The 15,389-nt window shown below is 48.6% G+C and overlaps 1 protein-coding gene across 1 annotated transcript in view; it reads left to right on the plus strand.

Moving 5' to 3' along the window:
- LOC117354734 (gastrula zinc finger protein XlCGF58.1-like) overlaps positions 1 to 15,389 on the plus strand; it is a 44,955-nt gene that overhangs the window by 7,531 nt on the left and 22,035 nt on the right. The window contains exon 2 of the mRNA XM_033932674.1: positions 8,752 to 8,878. Coding sequence (XP_033788565.1) covers positions 8,752 to 8,878 — 127 coding nt within the window. The remainder of the gene's footprint in view (positions 1 to 8,751; positions 8,879 to 15,389) is intronic.

Raw genomic sequence — 15,389 nt, forward strand, 5'->3', positions numbered from 1 at the left:
CTCACTTTCTGCTTCCTGGCACTGCTCCCTCCACTCCCCAGGCTCTTCTTCCTCATTCTCCTCCTGCTTTAGGACAATCTCACTTTCTGCTTCCTGGCACTGCACCCTCCACTCCCCAGGCTCTTCTTCCTCATTCTCCTCCTGCTTTAGGACAATCTCACTTTCTGCTTCCTGGCACTGCTCCCTCCACTCCCCAGGCTCTTCTTCCTCATTCTCCTCCTGCTTTAGGACAATCTCACTTTCTGCTTCCTGGCACTGCTCCCTCCACTCCCCAGGCTCTTCTTCCTCATTCTCCTCCTGCTTTAGGACAATCTCACTTTCTGCTTCCTGGCACTGCTCCCTCCACTCCCCAGGCTCTTCTTCCTCATTCTCCTCCTGCTTTAGGACAATCTCACTTTCTGCTTCCCGGCACTGCTCCCTCCACTCCCCAGGCTCTTCTTCCTCATTCTCCTCCTGCTTTAGGACAATCTCACTTTCTTTTTCCCGGCACTGCTCCCTACATTCCCCAGGTTCTTCTTCCTCATTCTCCTCCTGCTTTAGGACAATCTCACTTTCTTTTTCCCGGCACTGCTCCCACCACTCCCCAGGCTCTTCTTCCTCATTCTCATCCTGCTTTAGGACAATCTCACTTTCTGCTTCCCGGCACTGCTCCCTCCACTCCCCAGACTCTTCTTCCTCATTCTCCTCCTGCTTTAGGACAATCTCACTTTCTGCTTCCCGGCACTGCTCCCTCCACTCCCCAGACTCTTCTTCCTCATTCTCCTCCTGCTTTAGGACAATCTCACTTTCTTTTTCCCGGCACTGCTCCCTCCACTCCCCAGACTCTTCTTCTTCATTCTGCTGCTTTAGGAGAATCTCACTTTCTTTTTCCTGGCACTGCTCCCTGCACTCCCCAGGCTTTTCTTCCTCATTCTCCTCCTGCTTTAGGACAATCTCACTTTCTTTTTCCCAGCACTTCTCCCTCCACTCCCCAGACTCTTCTTCCTCATTCTCCTCCTGCTTTAGGACAATCTCACTTTATTTTTCCCAGCACTGCTCCCTCCACTCCCCAGGCTCTTCTTCCTCATTCTCCTCCTGCTTAAGCACAATCTCACTTTCTGCTTCCCGGCACTGCTCCCTCCACTCCCCAGGCTCTTCTTCCTCATTCTCCTCCTGCTTAAGCACAATCTCACTTTCTGCTTCCTGGCACTGCTCCCTCCACTCCCCAGGCTTTTCTTCCTCATTCTCCTCCTGCTTTAGGACAATCTCACTTTCGGCTTCCTGGCACTGCTCCCTCCACTCCCCAGGCTCTTCTTCCTCATTCTCCTCCTGCTTTAGGACAATCTCACTTTCTTTTTCCCGGCACTGCTCCCTCCACTCCCCAGACTCTTCTTCCTCATTCTCCTCCTGCTTTAGGACAATCTCACTTTCTTTTTCCCGGCACTGCTCCCTCCACTCCCCAGACTTTTCTTCCTCATTCTCCTCCTGCTTTAGGACAATCTCACTTTCTTCTTCCCGGCACTGCTCCCTCCACTCCCCAGACTCTTCTTCCTCATTCTCCTCCTGCTTTAGGACAATCTCACTTTCTTTTTCCCGGCACTGCTCCCTCCACTCCCCAGACTCTTCTTCCTCATTCTCCTCCTGCTTTAGGACAATCTCACTTTCTTTTTCCCGGCACTGCTCCCTCCACTCCCCAGACTCTTCTTCTTCATTCTGCTGCTTTAGGAGAATCTCACTTTCTTTTTCCTGGCACTGCTCCCTGCACTCCCCAGGCTTTTCTTCCTCATTCTCCTCCTGCTTTAGGACAATCTCACTTTCTTTTTCCCAGCACTTCTCCCTCCACTCCCCAGACTCTTCTTCCTCATTCTCCTCCTGCTTTAGGACAATCTCACTTTCTGCTTCCTGGCACTGCTTCATCCACTCCTCAGGCTCTTCTTCCTCATTCTCCTCCTGCTTTAGGACAATCTCACATTCTGCTTCCTGGCACTGCTCCCTCCACTCCCCAGGCTCTTCTTCCTCATTCTCCTCCTGCTTTAGGACAATCTCACTTCCCGCTTCCTGGCACTGCTCCCTCCACTCCCCAGACTCTTCTTCCTCATTCTCCTCCTGCTTTAGGAAAATCTCACTTTCTGCTTCCTGGCACTGCTTCATCCACTCCCCAGACTCTTCTTCCTCATTCTCCTCCTGCTTTAGGACAATCTCACTTTCTTTTTCCCGGCACTGCTCCCTCCACTCCCCAGACTCTTCTTCCTCATTCTCCTGCTTTAGGAGAATTTCACTTTCTTTTTCCTGGCACTGCTCCCTCCACTCCCCAGGCTCTTCTTCCTCATTCTCCTCCTGCTTTAGGACAATCTCACTTTCTTTTTCCCAGCACTTCTCCCTCCACTCCCCAGACTCTTCTTCCTCATTCTCCTCCTGCTTTAGGACAATCTCACTTTATTTTTCCCAGCACTGCTCTCTCCACTCCCCAGACTCTTCTTCCTCATTCTCCTCCTGCTTAAGCACAATCTCACTTTCTATTTCCCGGCACTGCTCCCCAGCACTCCCCAGGCTCTTCTTCCTCATTCTCCTCCTGCTTAAGCACAATCTCACTTTCTGCTTCCTGGCACTGCTCCCTCCACTCCCCAGGCTCTTCTTCCTCATTCTCCTCCTGCTTTAGGACAATCTCACTTTCTGCTTCCTGGCACTGCACCCTCCACTCCCCAGGCTCTTCTTCCTCATTCTCCTCCTGCTTTAGGACAATCTCACTTTCTGCTTCCTGGCACTGCACCCTCCACTCCCCAGGCTCTTCTTCCTCATTCTCCTCCTGCTTTAGGACAATCTCACTTTCTGCTTCCTGGCACTGCTCCCTCCACTCCCCAGGCTCTTCTTCCTCATTCTCCTCCTGCTTTAGGACAATCTCACTTTCTGCTTCCTGGCACTGCTCCCTCCACTCCCCAGGCTCTTCTTCCTCATTCTCCTCCTGCTTTAGGACAATCTCACTTTCTGCTTCCCGGCACTGCTCCCTCCACTCCCCAGGCTCTTCTTCCTCATTCTCCTCCTGCTTTAGGACAATCTCACTTTCTTTTTCCCGGCACTGCTCCCTCCATTCCCCAGGTTCTTCTTCCTCATTCTCCTCCTGCTTTAGGACAATCTCACTTTCTTTTTCCCGGCACTGCTCCCTCCACTCCCCAGGCTATTCTTCCTCATTCTCCTCCTGCTTTAGGACAATCTCACTTTCTGCTTCCCGGCACTGCTCCCTCCACTCCCCAGACTCTTCTTCCTCATTCTCCTCCTGCTTTAGGACAATCTCACTTTCTGCTTCCCGGCACTGCTCCCTCCACTCCCCAGACTCTTCTTCCTCATTCTCCTCCTGCTTTAGGACAATCTCACTTTCTTTTTCCCGGCACTGCTCCCTCCACTCCCCAGACTCTTCTTCTTCATTCTGCTGCTTTAGGAGAATCTCACTTTCTTTTTCCTGGCACTGCTCCCTGCACTCCCCAGGCTTTTCTTCCTCATTCTCCTCCTGCTTTAGGACAATCTCACTTTCTTTTTCCCAGCACTTCTCCCTCCACTCCCCAGACTCTTCTTCCTCATTCTCCTCCTGCTTTAGGACAATCTCACTTTCTTTTTCCCAGCACTGCTCCCTCCACTCCCCAGGCTCTTCTTCCTCATTCTCCTCCTGCTTAAGCACAATCTCACTTTCTGCTTCCCGGCACTGCTCCCTCCACTCCCCAGGCTCTTCTTCCTCATTCTCCTCCTGCTTAAGCACAATCTCACTTTCTGCTTCCTGGCACTGCTCCCTCCACTCCCCAGGCTTTTCTTCCTCATTCTCCTCCTGCTTTAGGACAATCTCACTTTCTGCTTCCTGGCACTGCTCCCTCCACTCCCCAGGCTCTTCTTCCTCATTCTCCTCCTGCTTTAGGACAATCTCACTTTCTGCTTCCTGGCACTGCTCCCTCCACTCCCCAGGCTCTTCTTCCTCATTCTCCTCCTGCTTTAGGACAATCTCACTTTCTTTTTCCCGGCACTGCTCCCTCCACTCCCCAGGCTCTTCTTCCTCATTCTCCTCCTGCTTTAGGACAATCTCACTTTCTGCTTCCCGGCACTGCTCCCTCCACTCCCCAGACTCTTCTTCCTCATTCTCCTCCTGCTTTAGGACAATCTCACTTTCTGCTTCCCGGCACTGCTCCCTCCACTCCCCAGACTCTTCTTCCTCATTCTCCTCCTGCTTTAGGACAATCTCACTTTCTTTTTCCCGGCACTGCTCCCTCCACTCCCCAGACTCTTCTTCTTCATTCTCCTGCTTTAGGAGAATCTCACTTTCTTTTTCCTGGCACTGCTCCCTGCACTCCCCAGGCTTTTCTTCCTCATTCTCCTCCTGCTTTAGGACAATCTCACTTTCTTTTTCCCAGCACTTCTCCCTCCACTCCCCAGACTCTTCTTCCTCATTCTCCTCCTGCTTTAGGACAATCTCACTTTATTTTTCCCAGCACTGCTCCCTCCACTCCCCAGGCTCTTCTTCCTCATTCTCCTCCTGCTTAAGCACAATCTCACTTTCTGCTTCCCGGCACTGCTCCCTCCACTCCCCAGGCTCTTCTTCCTCATTCTCCTCCTGCTTAAGCACAATCTCACTTTCTGCTTCCTGGCACTGCTCCCTCCACTCCCCAGGCTTTTCTTCCTCATTCTCCTCCTGCTTTAGGACAATCTCACTTTCTGCTTCCTGGCACTGCTCCCTCCACTCCCCAGGCTCTTCTTCCTCATTCTCCTCCTGCTTTAGGACAATCTCACTTTCTGCTTCCAGGCACTGCTCCCTCCACTCCCCAGGCTCTTCTTCCTCATTCTCCTCCTGCTTTAGGACAATCTCACTTTCTTTTTCCCGGCACTGCTCCCTCCACTCCCCAGGCTCTTCTTCCTCATTCTCCTCCTGCTTTAGGACAATCTCACTTTCTGCTTCCCGGCACTGCTCCCTCCACTCCCCAGACTCTTCTTCCTCATTCTCCTCCTGCTTTAGGACAATCTCACTTTCTGCTTCCCGGCACTGCTCCCTCCACTCCCCAGACTCTTCTTCCTCATTCTCCTCCTGCTTTAGGACAATCTCACTTTCTTTTTCCCGGCACTGCTCCCTCCACTCCCCAGACTCTTCTTCCTCATTCTCCTGCTTTAGGAGAATCTCACTTTCTTTTTCCTGGCACTGCTCCCTGCACTCCCCAGGCTTTTCTTCCTCATTCTCCTCCTGCTTTAGGACAATCTCACTTTCTTTTTCCCAGCACTTCTCCCTCCACTCCCCAGACTCTTCTTCCTCATTCTCCTCCTGCTTTAGGACAATCTCACTTTATTTTTCCCAGCACTGCTCCCTCCACTCCCCAGGCTCTTCTTCCTCATTCTCCTCCTGCTTAAGCACAATCTCACTTTCTGCTTCCCGGCACTGCTCCCTCCACTCCCCAGGCTCTTCTTCCTCATTCTCCTCCTGCTTAAGCACAATCTCACTTTCTGCTTCCTGGCACTGCTCCCTCCACTCCCCAGGCTTTTCTTCCTCATTCTCCTCCTGCTTTAGGACAATCTCACTTTCTGCTTCCTGGCACTGCTCCCTCCACTCCCCAGGCTCTTCTTCCTCATTCTCCTCCTGCTTTAGGACAATCTCACTTTCTGCTTCCTGGCACTGCTCCCTCCACTCCCCAGGCTCTTCTTCCTCATTCTCCTCCTGCTTTAGGACAATCTCACTTTCTTTTTCCCGGCACTGCTCCCTCCACTCCCCAGGCTCTTCTTCCTCATTCTCCTCCTGCTTTAGGACAATCTCACTTTCTTTTTCCTGGCACTGCTCCCTGCACTCCCCAGGCTTTTCTTCCTCATTCTCCTCCTGCTTTAGGACAATCTCACTTTCTTTTTCCCAGCACTTCTCCTTCCACTCCCCAGACTCTTCTTCCTCATTCTCCTCCTGCTTTAGGAAAATCTCACTTTCTGCTTCCTGGCACTGCTCCCTCCACTCCCCAGACTCTTCTTCCTCATTCTCCTCCTGCTTTAGGACAATCTCACTTTCTGCTTCCTGGCACTGCTTCATCCACTCCTCAGGCTCTTCTTCCTCATTCTCCTCCTGCTTTAGGACAATCTCACATTCTGCTTCCTGGCACTGCTCCCTCCACTCCCCAGGCTCTTCTTCCTCATTCTCCTCCTGCTTTAGGACAATCTCACTTCCCGCTTCCTGGCACTGCTCCCTCCACTCCCCAGACTCTTCTTCCTCATTCTCCTCCTGCTTTAGGACAATCTCACTTCCCGCTTCCTGGGACTGCTCCCTCCACTCCCCAGGCTCTTCTTCCTCATTCTCCTCCTGCTTTAGGACAATCTCACTTTCTGCTCCCTCCACTCCCCAGGCTCTTCTTCCTCATTCTCCTTCCCTCACACAGCAGCTGCTCATTCTGCTTTAAGACACTCTTATTATCTGTTTCTTGTCACAAGTGAGTGTGAGGTGTATAATTTTTCTCCTGGGGGAATTCTGCACACCCTGAGTTCAATTCCCAGTGCATCTCCTCCTCACTCTGGGCAAGTCACTTAACCCTCTATTGTCCCAGGTTCAAAAACGTAGATTGGGAGCCCCCTAGGGACAGAGAATGTAGCTGCTCTAGAAATAAGTAGTATTTGTAGCAATGTCAGCACAACAGAGGAGCAGGATCTGGCATACAGCAGCTCTCCTCTTGCTCCTCCACTTGTGTAGAGCATCAGAAAATGGTTTTGTCTATGGGTTTTGGGGGGGAAGTAGGTCGGGGTCCACTAGAACAGGAGGGCATCTGTCTTAGGATCATAGGGGTTCTCCAGACCAGTGTTTCTCAACGTGGTCCTGGAATACCCCCTTGCCAGTCAGGTTTTCAGGATATCCGCAATGAATATGCATGAAAGAAATGGAGGCCGTGTATGCAAATTTCTTTCATGCATATTCATTGTGGTTATCCTGAAAACCTGACTGGAAGGTGGGACTCCAGAACCGAGTTGAGAAACACTGCTCCAGACCACCAGGGATTTTCTGAGAGGGCCAGGAAGGGTCTCTTAGACCACCAAGAACATTTTTTTAAATTGGTGGGGGCAGCACAGGAAGTCTGATCGGGGCAGGGGGTTAGAAGGGGTGTCATTAGATACCCCTTCTCTCAACCAAGCCTTCTAACGCTGCCCCAGACCTGGTGTTATTTTTTTTCTGTTGATAAATATGCCTGACAGCTTTTTTTTTTTTTTTACTTTTGCTGGTGGATACTAAATTACCAAATTTAAATGCAGTCTGCATTAATGGTTTCAGCACCCACCCTGAAACAATTAGAGCATTGGATGCTGAAGAAGGCCTGGTTTGGCACAAACTACGTAGAAGCAGTAGCAGGACCTTTCTATTTCCGGTCAGAGGGTCTTATATGCATACAAACACATTTAAAACTTTGAAAAAGTTAGGATGATGAACAAAAGACCAGGAAAAGGGGAATTCACTATTTGTTTGAGGTGTTAGGTTTGGCAGGAGCATGTGGAAATCTGGTGTAGATATACATAATACATACATAGAGGTATTAATGACGCCATCTTGTTTTCTGTCTCTCTCTGTCCTCTCTGCATCTTTGTGCAGTTTCCCGCCTTGATTTCATGGCTCTAATTAATAGCAGACCTCTCAGTCTGGCTTGTGGAAGATATAGGGTTTCACATTTTTGAATACAGATAGTTATATGTATCTTATGAATGCAATAAACCGTGTTGTGTGTGAAGGGATCCCTATGAATGATGTGTGAGAGAATGATTTGTATTTAATTTCAAATGTTTTACATATATAAGATTTAAGAAACTTTAAGGGAGCCTAAAAGACACTGTTACAATGACAATACCAGTCTTTGAGAGGCCCAGAGCAGGAAAGGTCAGCTACTTTGACCTCCAGCTTAGGAAGGGAGGTACTTGTAGCCCACTTAGGAATGTGTGGCAGTGAAACTCGAAACTGTCAGTTTTCCAAAGCAAGTTTTTCGTCTGTTTAATTTCACTTTTTTGAGAATGACAAAGTGTTCATTGGGTATGTTATAATGTGTTATGCATATTCAGAAATTAATGTAAACAAAAATATGATTTTTAATAATTTGTCTTTGAGTTTGTAAAACTTGTTCCTATGTAAAGGAATTTCTTTATTCAAACCTTAAGGACAGCCTCTGTTGGCTGATTGGTTGACAAGTGTGATGTCATACTGCCTTGTGAAAAATATTAAAGTATCGAATCAGGAGAGGTGCAAATTCCACGCGTGATGGGACTCCATCACACGTATGACTTCTGAGACAATGTAAGATTAAAATTAATAAATAATAATATTGACCTGGTAATATATGTGTGATTGCCTTTATTCCTAAGCACCTAGGAGTGAGTGCTATTCAATGGTGATTGCATCACTGCAGGGTATGTTCAGTGGCTCCGTAAGCCCTGTGGAGAATTGCCCAGACGGTCTTGGTATTGTCTAGGATAAGGCAACAGCAGTTCAGTTATTCACAGTCCATGAAACTGTTCTAGGTATAAGTGACAGAGAGATATGGGATGGGGTTCATTCTAGTTAGAGATTGAGATGGGGGTGGTGGGAAATCCAGTCTGACCTGGGATCAGGCATTTATGATGGGGAATTTTACACAAGGAATTACAGAGAAAGCAGAATTTAAATTAAAAAATACCCCTAAGCCTGCACACTTACAGTGCCAAAGCAAAGCTATCAGAAGAGTACATCCAGCTGAACTCTAATGCGTTCGGAGTGTTTCCTCGTGTCCCTGAGTGAGTTTCTGGTTTATGTTTCAGAAGCAGGTGACGTTTGAGGACATCACCGTCGCCTTCTCCCAGGAGGAGTGGGAGTATTTAGATGAAGGGCAGAAGGAGCTTCACCGGGAGGTGATGAAGGAGAATTATGAGATCCTGAGGTCTCTAGGTAAGGATTGCATTATCTGCATTTTTCGCAAGCACAGGGCTGAGTTAGTGATTTTCTGTTCAAGTGCAATAGGTGACAGTAGGGTTATTTCCCTTTAGCCGCATGGTTGCAGAAGGAATCCACTCCCGATTTTTCACTCTGCCGCTGGTCTATTTACTGTTCAGCTTAGCGCCCTCTACAGTTTTTTCCTTCTGCACGCATGGATGCAGTTGTGTCTGTTCTGCTCTCTCCATTTTCAATGTAATTTTGTCCCTTTTTCTGATGTCTTAGAGGAAGTTCCGGGCCAGCCAATCACTGCCTGGCTGGCCTGAAACTTCTTCTCCGACGTCAGAATTGACATTGGGTGAAGACTTCTAGGTCGGTCGTTGTGCAGTCGCTGTACTTGCCTCGACTGGTACTGTTGCTGCAGTGCGGGGAAGCAGGGAGAGAGGCCAGGTTCCGCGATCGCCTGCCCTGTTGTCCCCACGCACAGCTTCGAGACGCTCTCTGAAAACAGGACATTTTGGCCTCCCGAAGCTGTGCATGGGGACAACAAGACAGGTCAGCTAAAAACGGGATGATTCCGTTCAAAACGAGATGTATGGTCACATTAGTAATATCTCATCATGACCAGCAGGTAGAGACTGAGACCAAAACTTTGGTCTAGTACATAATAGCTGTCCCTTCCCTATATACATCAGTCTTCTCTCAGTCTCCAGCAGGTGTGAGTTGTGCCCATTTCTCCTTGTGGGGCTGATGAAATTTGCTTAGTGCTCCTAGTCCCCGTTTTAGTGCCGGACTGAGCTTAGGTGGGCCCTGTTTTGGGGGTCCATTTGATCTTGGAGGTATCACACCCGGCGGATCTCATGCTGGGAGCCACCCCCCCTTCCTCCACCTCCCCAACTTCTTTGTAGAGGTGCCTCAGCAGTAAGTCTTGCCACCAATACAGGCAAGGTATACTGCTTGGAAAGCCAGTGGAGTCTGTTCTGTAAAAAAATAAAATAATCCTGAGGCAGTGCCGGTCTAAAAGGCTGCTTTCCTTTTATATTTACTGTATTTTTCATCTAACCGGCACTTTTCTTTCAGCTAGGTCACGTGCGGATCAATGAGCACTTTGCAGGGGAAAAGTGCTCATTGTGCTCCAGACTCAAGGCACTTGTGGCAGGCCTGTGCAAGTGCTGTGCAAGCCGGAGTGGTGGGGGAGCCTCGTTGGCATCGGGTGCCGGCGGCCAGTGTATTCTGCCACTAGTGCATCGCAAGTAGCAACTGACAGCGGAGAAGCCGGGGCTTCCCTCACCGCCCAAGGAGGGATTTCCCCAGCCGTTGACGGCTGCTGCTGGCTTGCCTGCTTTAGCGGATGGGACAGTTCAGGCTTCCCAGCCGCTACAGGCCGCGGAGGGGTCATTTTCAGTGGGATCTTCACCAATTTTGGCAGGAAGACCCTCCATTTTGTCTGCAGCCTGAAGTGACCTTCCCTCTGTATTGGAATGGCAGGGAAAGGTTTCTCATGGGTCCTCTTCTTTGGCAGTGAGTCCGATTGGGCTGCCAGAGGGTTTTTCCCCTGATTTTATTTTTGCTCTATGCAAGACTTATTTTCAAGTGGCCGGGGGGTCCTGCTTCCCCCCCAGGGGTCTCAGGGGGTGGATTTCCCTCTGCATCCGCTCTGGTACTGCCTCCTTCAGTGCCTTTAGCGTCTCCCTTCCTCCCTCATCCAAACGCCTGCGGGTGGCCTGGGGTGACAAATTGGTATCTGATGAGCGATTTTCCATGGATGAGGACCTGGACCCTTGGGGAACATAAGAATTGCTGCTGCTGGATCAAAGACCAGCGCCCTAACTGAGACTAGCCCTACCAGCGTACGTCCTTGTTCAGCAGGAACCTTTCTAACTTTGTCTTGAATCCCTGGAGGGTTTTCCTTTATGACGGACTCTGGAAGAGCATTCCAGTTTTCTACCACTCTGGGTGAAGAAGAACTTTGTACGGAATCTGTCCCCTTTTAACTTTAGAGAGTGCCTTCTCGTTCTCTTAACCTTGGAGAGGGTGAACAACCTGTCCTTATCTACTAAGTCTATTCCCTTCATTATCTTGAATGTTTTGATCATGTCTCTTCTCAATTTCCTCTGTTCGAGGGAGAAGAGGCCCAGTTTCTCTAATCTTTTGCTGTACGGCAGCTCCTCCAATCCCTTAACCATCTTCGTCACTCTTCACTGGACCCTTTCGAGTAGTACCGTTTCCTTCTTCATGTACGGTGTGATCAGTGCTGTACGCAGTATTCCAGGTGAGGGCACACCATGGCCCGCTACAGCGGCATGATAACCTTCTCCGATCTGTTCATGATCCCTTCTTTATCATTCCTAGCATTCTGTTTGCCCTTTTCACCATTACATGCATGCATGTCGGGAACAAAAATCTCATGCACGAATACAGGATGTCCGTGGCGGTACGTGGAGAGACCTCCCAGGAAAGAGACTTGGAAGTTCTGATTGACAAGTCGATGAAGCCGTCTGCATAAGGCGCGGTGGCGGCAAAAAGGGCGAACAGAATGCTAGGAATGATTAAGAAGGGGATCACTAACAGATCGGAGAAGGTTATCATGCCGCTGTACCGGGCCATGGTACGCTCTCAACCGGAATACTGTATCCAGCACTGGTCACCGTACATGAAGAAGGACACGGTACTACTCGAAAGGGTCCAGAGAAGAGCAACTAAAATGGTTAAGGGGCTGGAGGAGTTGCCGTACCGTGAGAGATTGGAGAAACTGGGCCTCTTCTTCCTTGCAAAGAGGAGACTGAGAGGGGATTTGATCGAAACGTTCAAAATACTGAAGGGAATAGACTTAGTAGAGAAAGACAGACTGTTCACCCTCTCCAAGGTAGGGAGAACGAGAGGGCACTCTCTAAAGTTGAAAGGGGATAGATTCCGTACAAACGTAAGGAAGTTCTTCTTCACCCAGAGAGTGGTGGAGAGCTGGAACGCTCTTCTGGAGTCTGTTATAGGAGAAAACACCCTCTAGGGTTTCAAGGCAAAGATGGATAAGTTCATGCTAAACTGGACTAATGTAGAGCACTGGTCTTTGACCTGACGGCCGCCATGTGAGCAGACTGCTGGGCAGGTTGGACCACTGGTCTGACCCAGCAACGGCATTTCTTTTTTTAATCAATAAATGTTTATTGAAAAAAGTTTTTTTTTTTTTTTTAATGAAAATATACAAATCAGAATATAAATATCAGGGACATCAACAAATGGGAAAGCAAGCATATAAAAAAGCTCCCAATTCACAAAACGCTCCCCCAGCAGTACAAACAGTAGACGTTGCTCCCTACAAGACCAATCAGCCCCCAGTATTTATCATCAAGCAGAACTCCACAATACCCACCCTACCAACTCCATAACCCTCAGAGAGGGACTCCCTGTGGTTTCTTCAGGGAAGTCCCCCTGTACACAATCCCTCCCCCCTCAGAAAGAAGCTCAATGTAAAGATTCGATTTTTGCTAATATTCTTGTTCAAGTCCTGGTGTAAGTATAATAGTACCCATGTCGCTTTGCAATAGATAATTCCATTTGAAAAATAAACTGAAGCTTCAAAGTCCAATCCAAATGAGTAGGTGCCAGTCCCTGGTTCCAATGAGCAGCAATCAAGCATTTTGCTGCCACCAAACCCCAACGTCGGAGCTTAGTCTGCCAAGAATATAGACTAACATTATAAGGGCCTAATAGACATCCCTGTGGAGAAAAAGGCAAGGAAATCTGTAACAAGTGTGATAAACATCCCACAACAGTCCTCCAAAAGGGCTTCAAAACTGGACAATCCCACCATTATATGTAAAAAGGTCCCCCTATCCACCCCACATCTCCAACATAAGGCAGATACAGTAGGAAACATACGATGGAGACGGGCAGGTGTGTAATACCAACGCATGGCTACTTTATAGGTATTTTCCTTAATAAGTGCACAAGAAGAGGCTTTTCCCACTTCGACATGAATTCTAAACCACTCCTCAACAGAAAAAGTACAGTGCAAGTCCACCTCCCAAGCCCGCTGATAGAGAGCCGGGAAGGAAAAGGAGCCCCGAATATATTGGTAAAGAACAGAAATGGGTTTAGGTAAGTTCCGAAGAGTGACCCACAAGTGAGCAAAGGGGTCGAGAGATTGAATGGGTCCCCTATCCCACTTCTGAGAGTGAAGGAAATGACGTATCTGAGAATAAGCCAAAAAATCTCCCCTGGGTAAATCAGCACTAATCTGGAAGGTTTCAAAAGACACCAGGACCCCCTTCTGAAGCACATCTCGAAAGGTAGATAACCCCAACCGTTCCCACCGCGCAAACACAGAGCTCTCCCCACCCGCCGGGAACATAGGCTTATCTCGCACCGCACCAAGAATCGAGGGGCCTACCCCAGCCCCCCAACGCCGTTTAGTAACACCCCACACTCTCAGAAGATGTTCCAAAAACGGATTTCCTGGGACCGCCAATCGCCCAAGATCAATAGAGGAGGACCAAAGCCAGAGTTTCAAACATGGGTGTCCCGCAAAATGTTGTTCAATACGCACCGCCAACTTAAAATCAGCGATCTCCCAATCCAATAAGAGCCGCAGCTGTGCAGCCCGGTAGTACCACAATAAATTAGGTACCACGCGCCCCCCCTCTATCCCTGGCCGCCCACAAAGCAGCTCTGGAAATACGAGGAGATTTCCCCTGCCAAATAAAGCGAAAAAACAAAGCATGTAGTTGCTTCAACACCAAATGTGGGACTGCGACTGGCAGCAACGGCATTTCTTATGTTCTTATGTGTGTCCTTCCCTTTTGTGCCCTTTTTGATCTGTCTTGCCTGTAATCCGGTGAGTCTTCCCCTCTATCTTCCTGCACGGTATCCTCCAGGTATACCAGTTCCCGAACCACGGACTCTCTCTCTTGGTCGACTGTCGGCTTTCCCTTTCTTCCTAGTTTAAAAAACTTCTCCCTTGATGTTGCTTTCAAGTAGCCTCGTTCCATCTCTGCTGAGGTGGAGTCCGTCCTTCCTGTATAGCTTGCTCTTCCCCAAGAACATCGTCCAGTTGTGCACGAAGTGGAATCCTTCTTCCTCACACCAGCGCTGCATCCATGCGTTGACTGCTTGCAGCTCCATCTGTCTCTGCTCATCTGCCCTGGGTACCAACAATGGTCATATTATAATAACCCCAATCCCCAAAAAATTGTAAAGAACCAGCAACATCAATAACCAACTATAGACCTGTAGCATCTATTCCATTTATGGTAAAAATCATGGAAGGACTGGTACACACCCAACTAATGGAATACCTTGACCAATTCTCCCTCCTGCACGAAACTCAATCTGGTTTTAGGCCTCTATTTAGCCCTGAAACAGTAATTGCGGCCATTCTGGACAATTTGCGCTACTTGTTCAGTAAGGGCCTCAACGCCCTAATCATGCAATTTGACATGAGTTCCGCCTTCGACTTGGTGGACCATGGAAAACTGTTACAATGCCTAGATGCAATCGGAATCGGAGGAGAAGTACTGAACTGGTTTCGAGGTTTCCTTATATTACGCACATACCAAGTCCGTTTCAATCACGATCTCTCAGATACATGGAGCAATCCATCTGGCGTGCCACAAGGATCACCGCTATCCCCTTTGCTCTTCAATGTTTACATGTCCTCATTGGGTACACAACTATCCCAGCTGGGGATAAAACTATTTAGTTACGCTGACGACTTCACGATAAGTATCCCATTAACCAACTCTGTCTCAGAAGTCACCCCCAAAGCAACAGAAGTTTTAAATCAGATGGAGCAATGGATGATCGAATTCAGACTAAAACTAAACTCAGAGAAAACAAAATTTTTCATAGCAGCGCCATGCCCACTCGACACTAAAGCACCAATGTGTATCAATAACCTTAGTTACCCCAATCAACCCACTATGAAGGTATTGGGAGTAAAACTGGACCAAAGCCTGACCATGAAAGACCAGGTAGACTCCTTGATCAGAAAAATCTTTCACACCCTCTGGAAGCTTTGGTCCATCAGAGCTTACTTCGATGCTTCATCATTTCGAATTCTAGTACAATCCCTTATTCTGAGTCAACTCGATTATTGTAACATCGCCTACTTGGCACTCCCCCAGAAGTACATGCGGCGATTGCAACTAGTTCAAAATACAGCGGTTAGACTACTTTGTGGACTGAAGAAGTTTGATCATGTGACACCTTCTTATCGACTTTTACACTGGCTACCGATGGAGGCATGTGTGAAATTCAAGTTTGGTTGTTATTGCTTCAAGGTACTCTATAGCTTAGCCCCTAAATACATAACAGACCTTTCTCCTAGGACAAGCAGGATGAGTCAGCCACATATGGGTGTTGTCCCAACAGCTCCCAATTTGCGGATAAGCTCTCCAATAGCTCAGAGAGATTTTTTTTTTTTTTCACTGAGCATGTGCAATGCCCGGGCCCCACTGGGCATGCCCGAGCCCTACCCATTTCCCCCTGCTTCCCCTAATCCCCAGTCTTTAGTTTCCGCCCGTTTCCA

Source organism: Geotrypetes seraphini, chromosome 2 (genome assembly GCF_902459505.1).
Source record: "Geotrypetes seraphini chromosome 2, aGeoSer1.1, whole genome shotgun sequence".
NCBI lineage: Eukaryota > Metazoa > Chordata > Amphibia > Gymnophiona > Dermophiidae > Geotrypetes > Geotrypetes seraphini.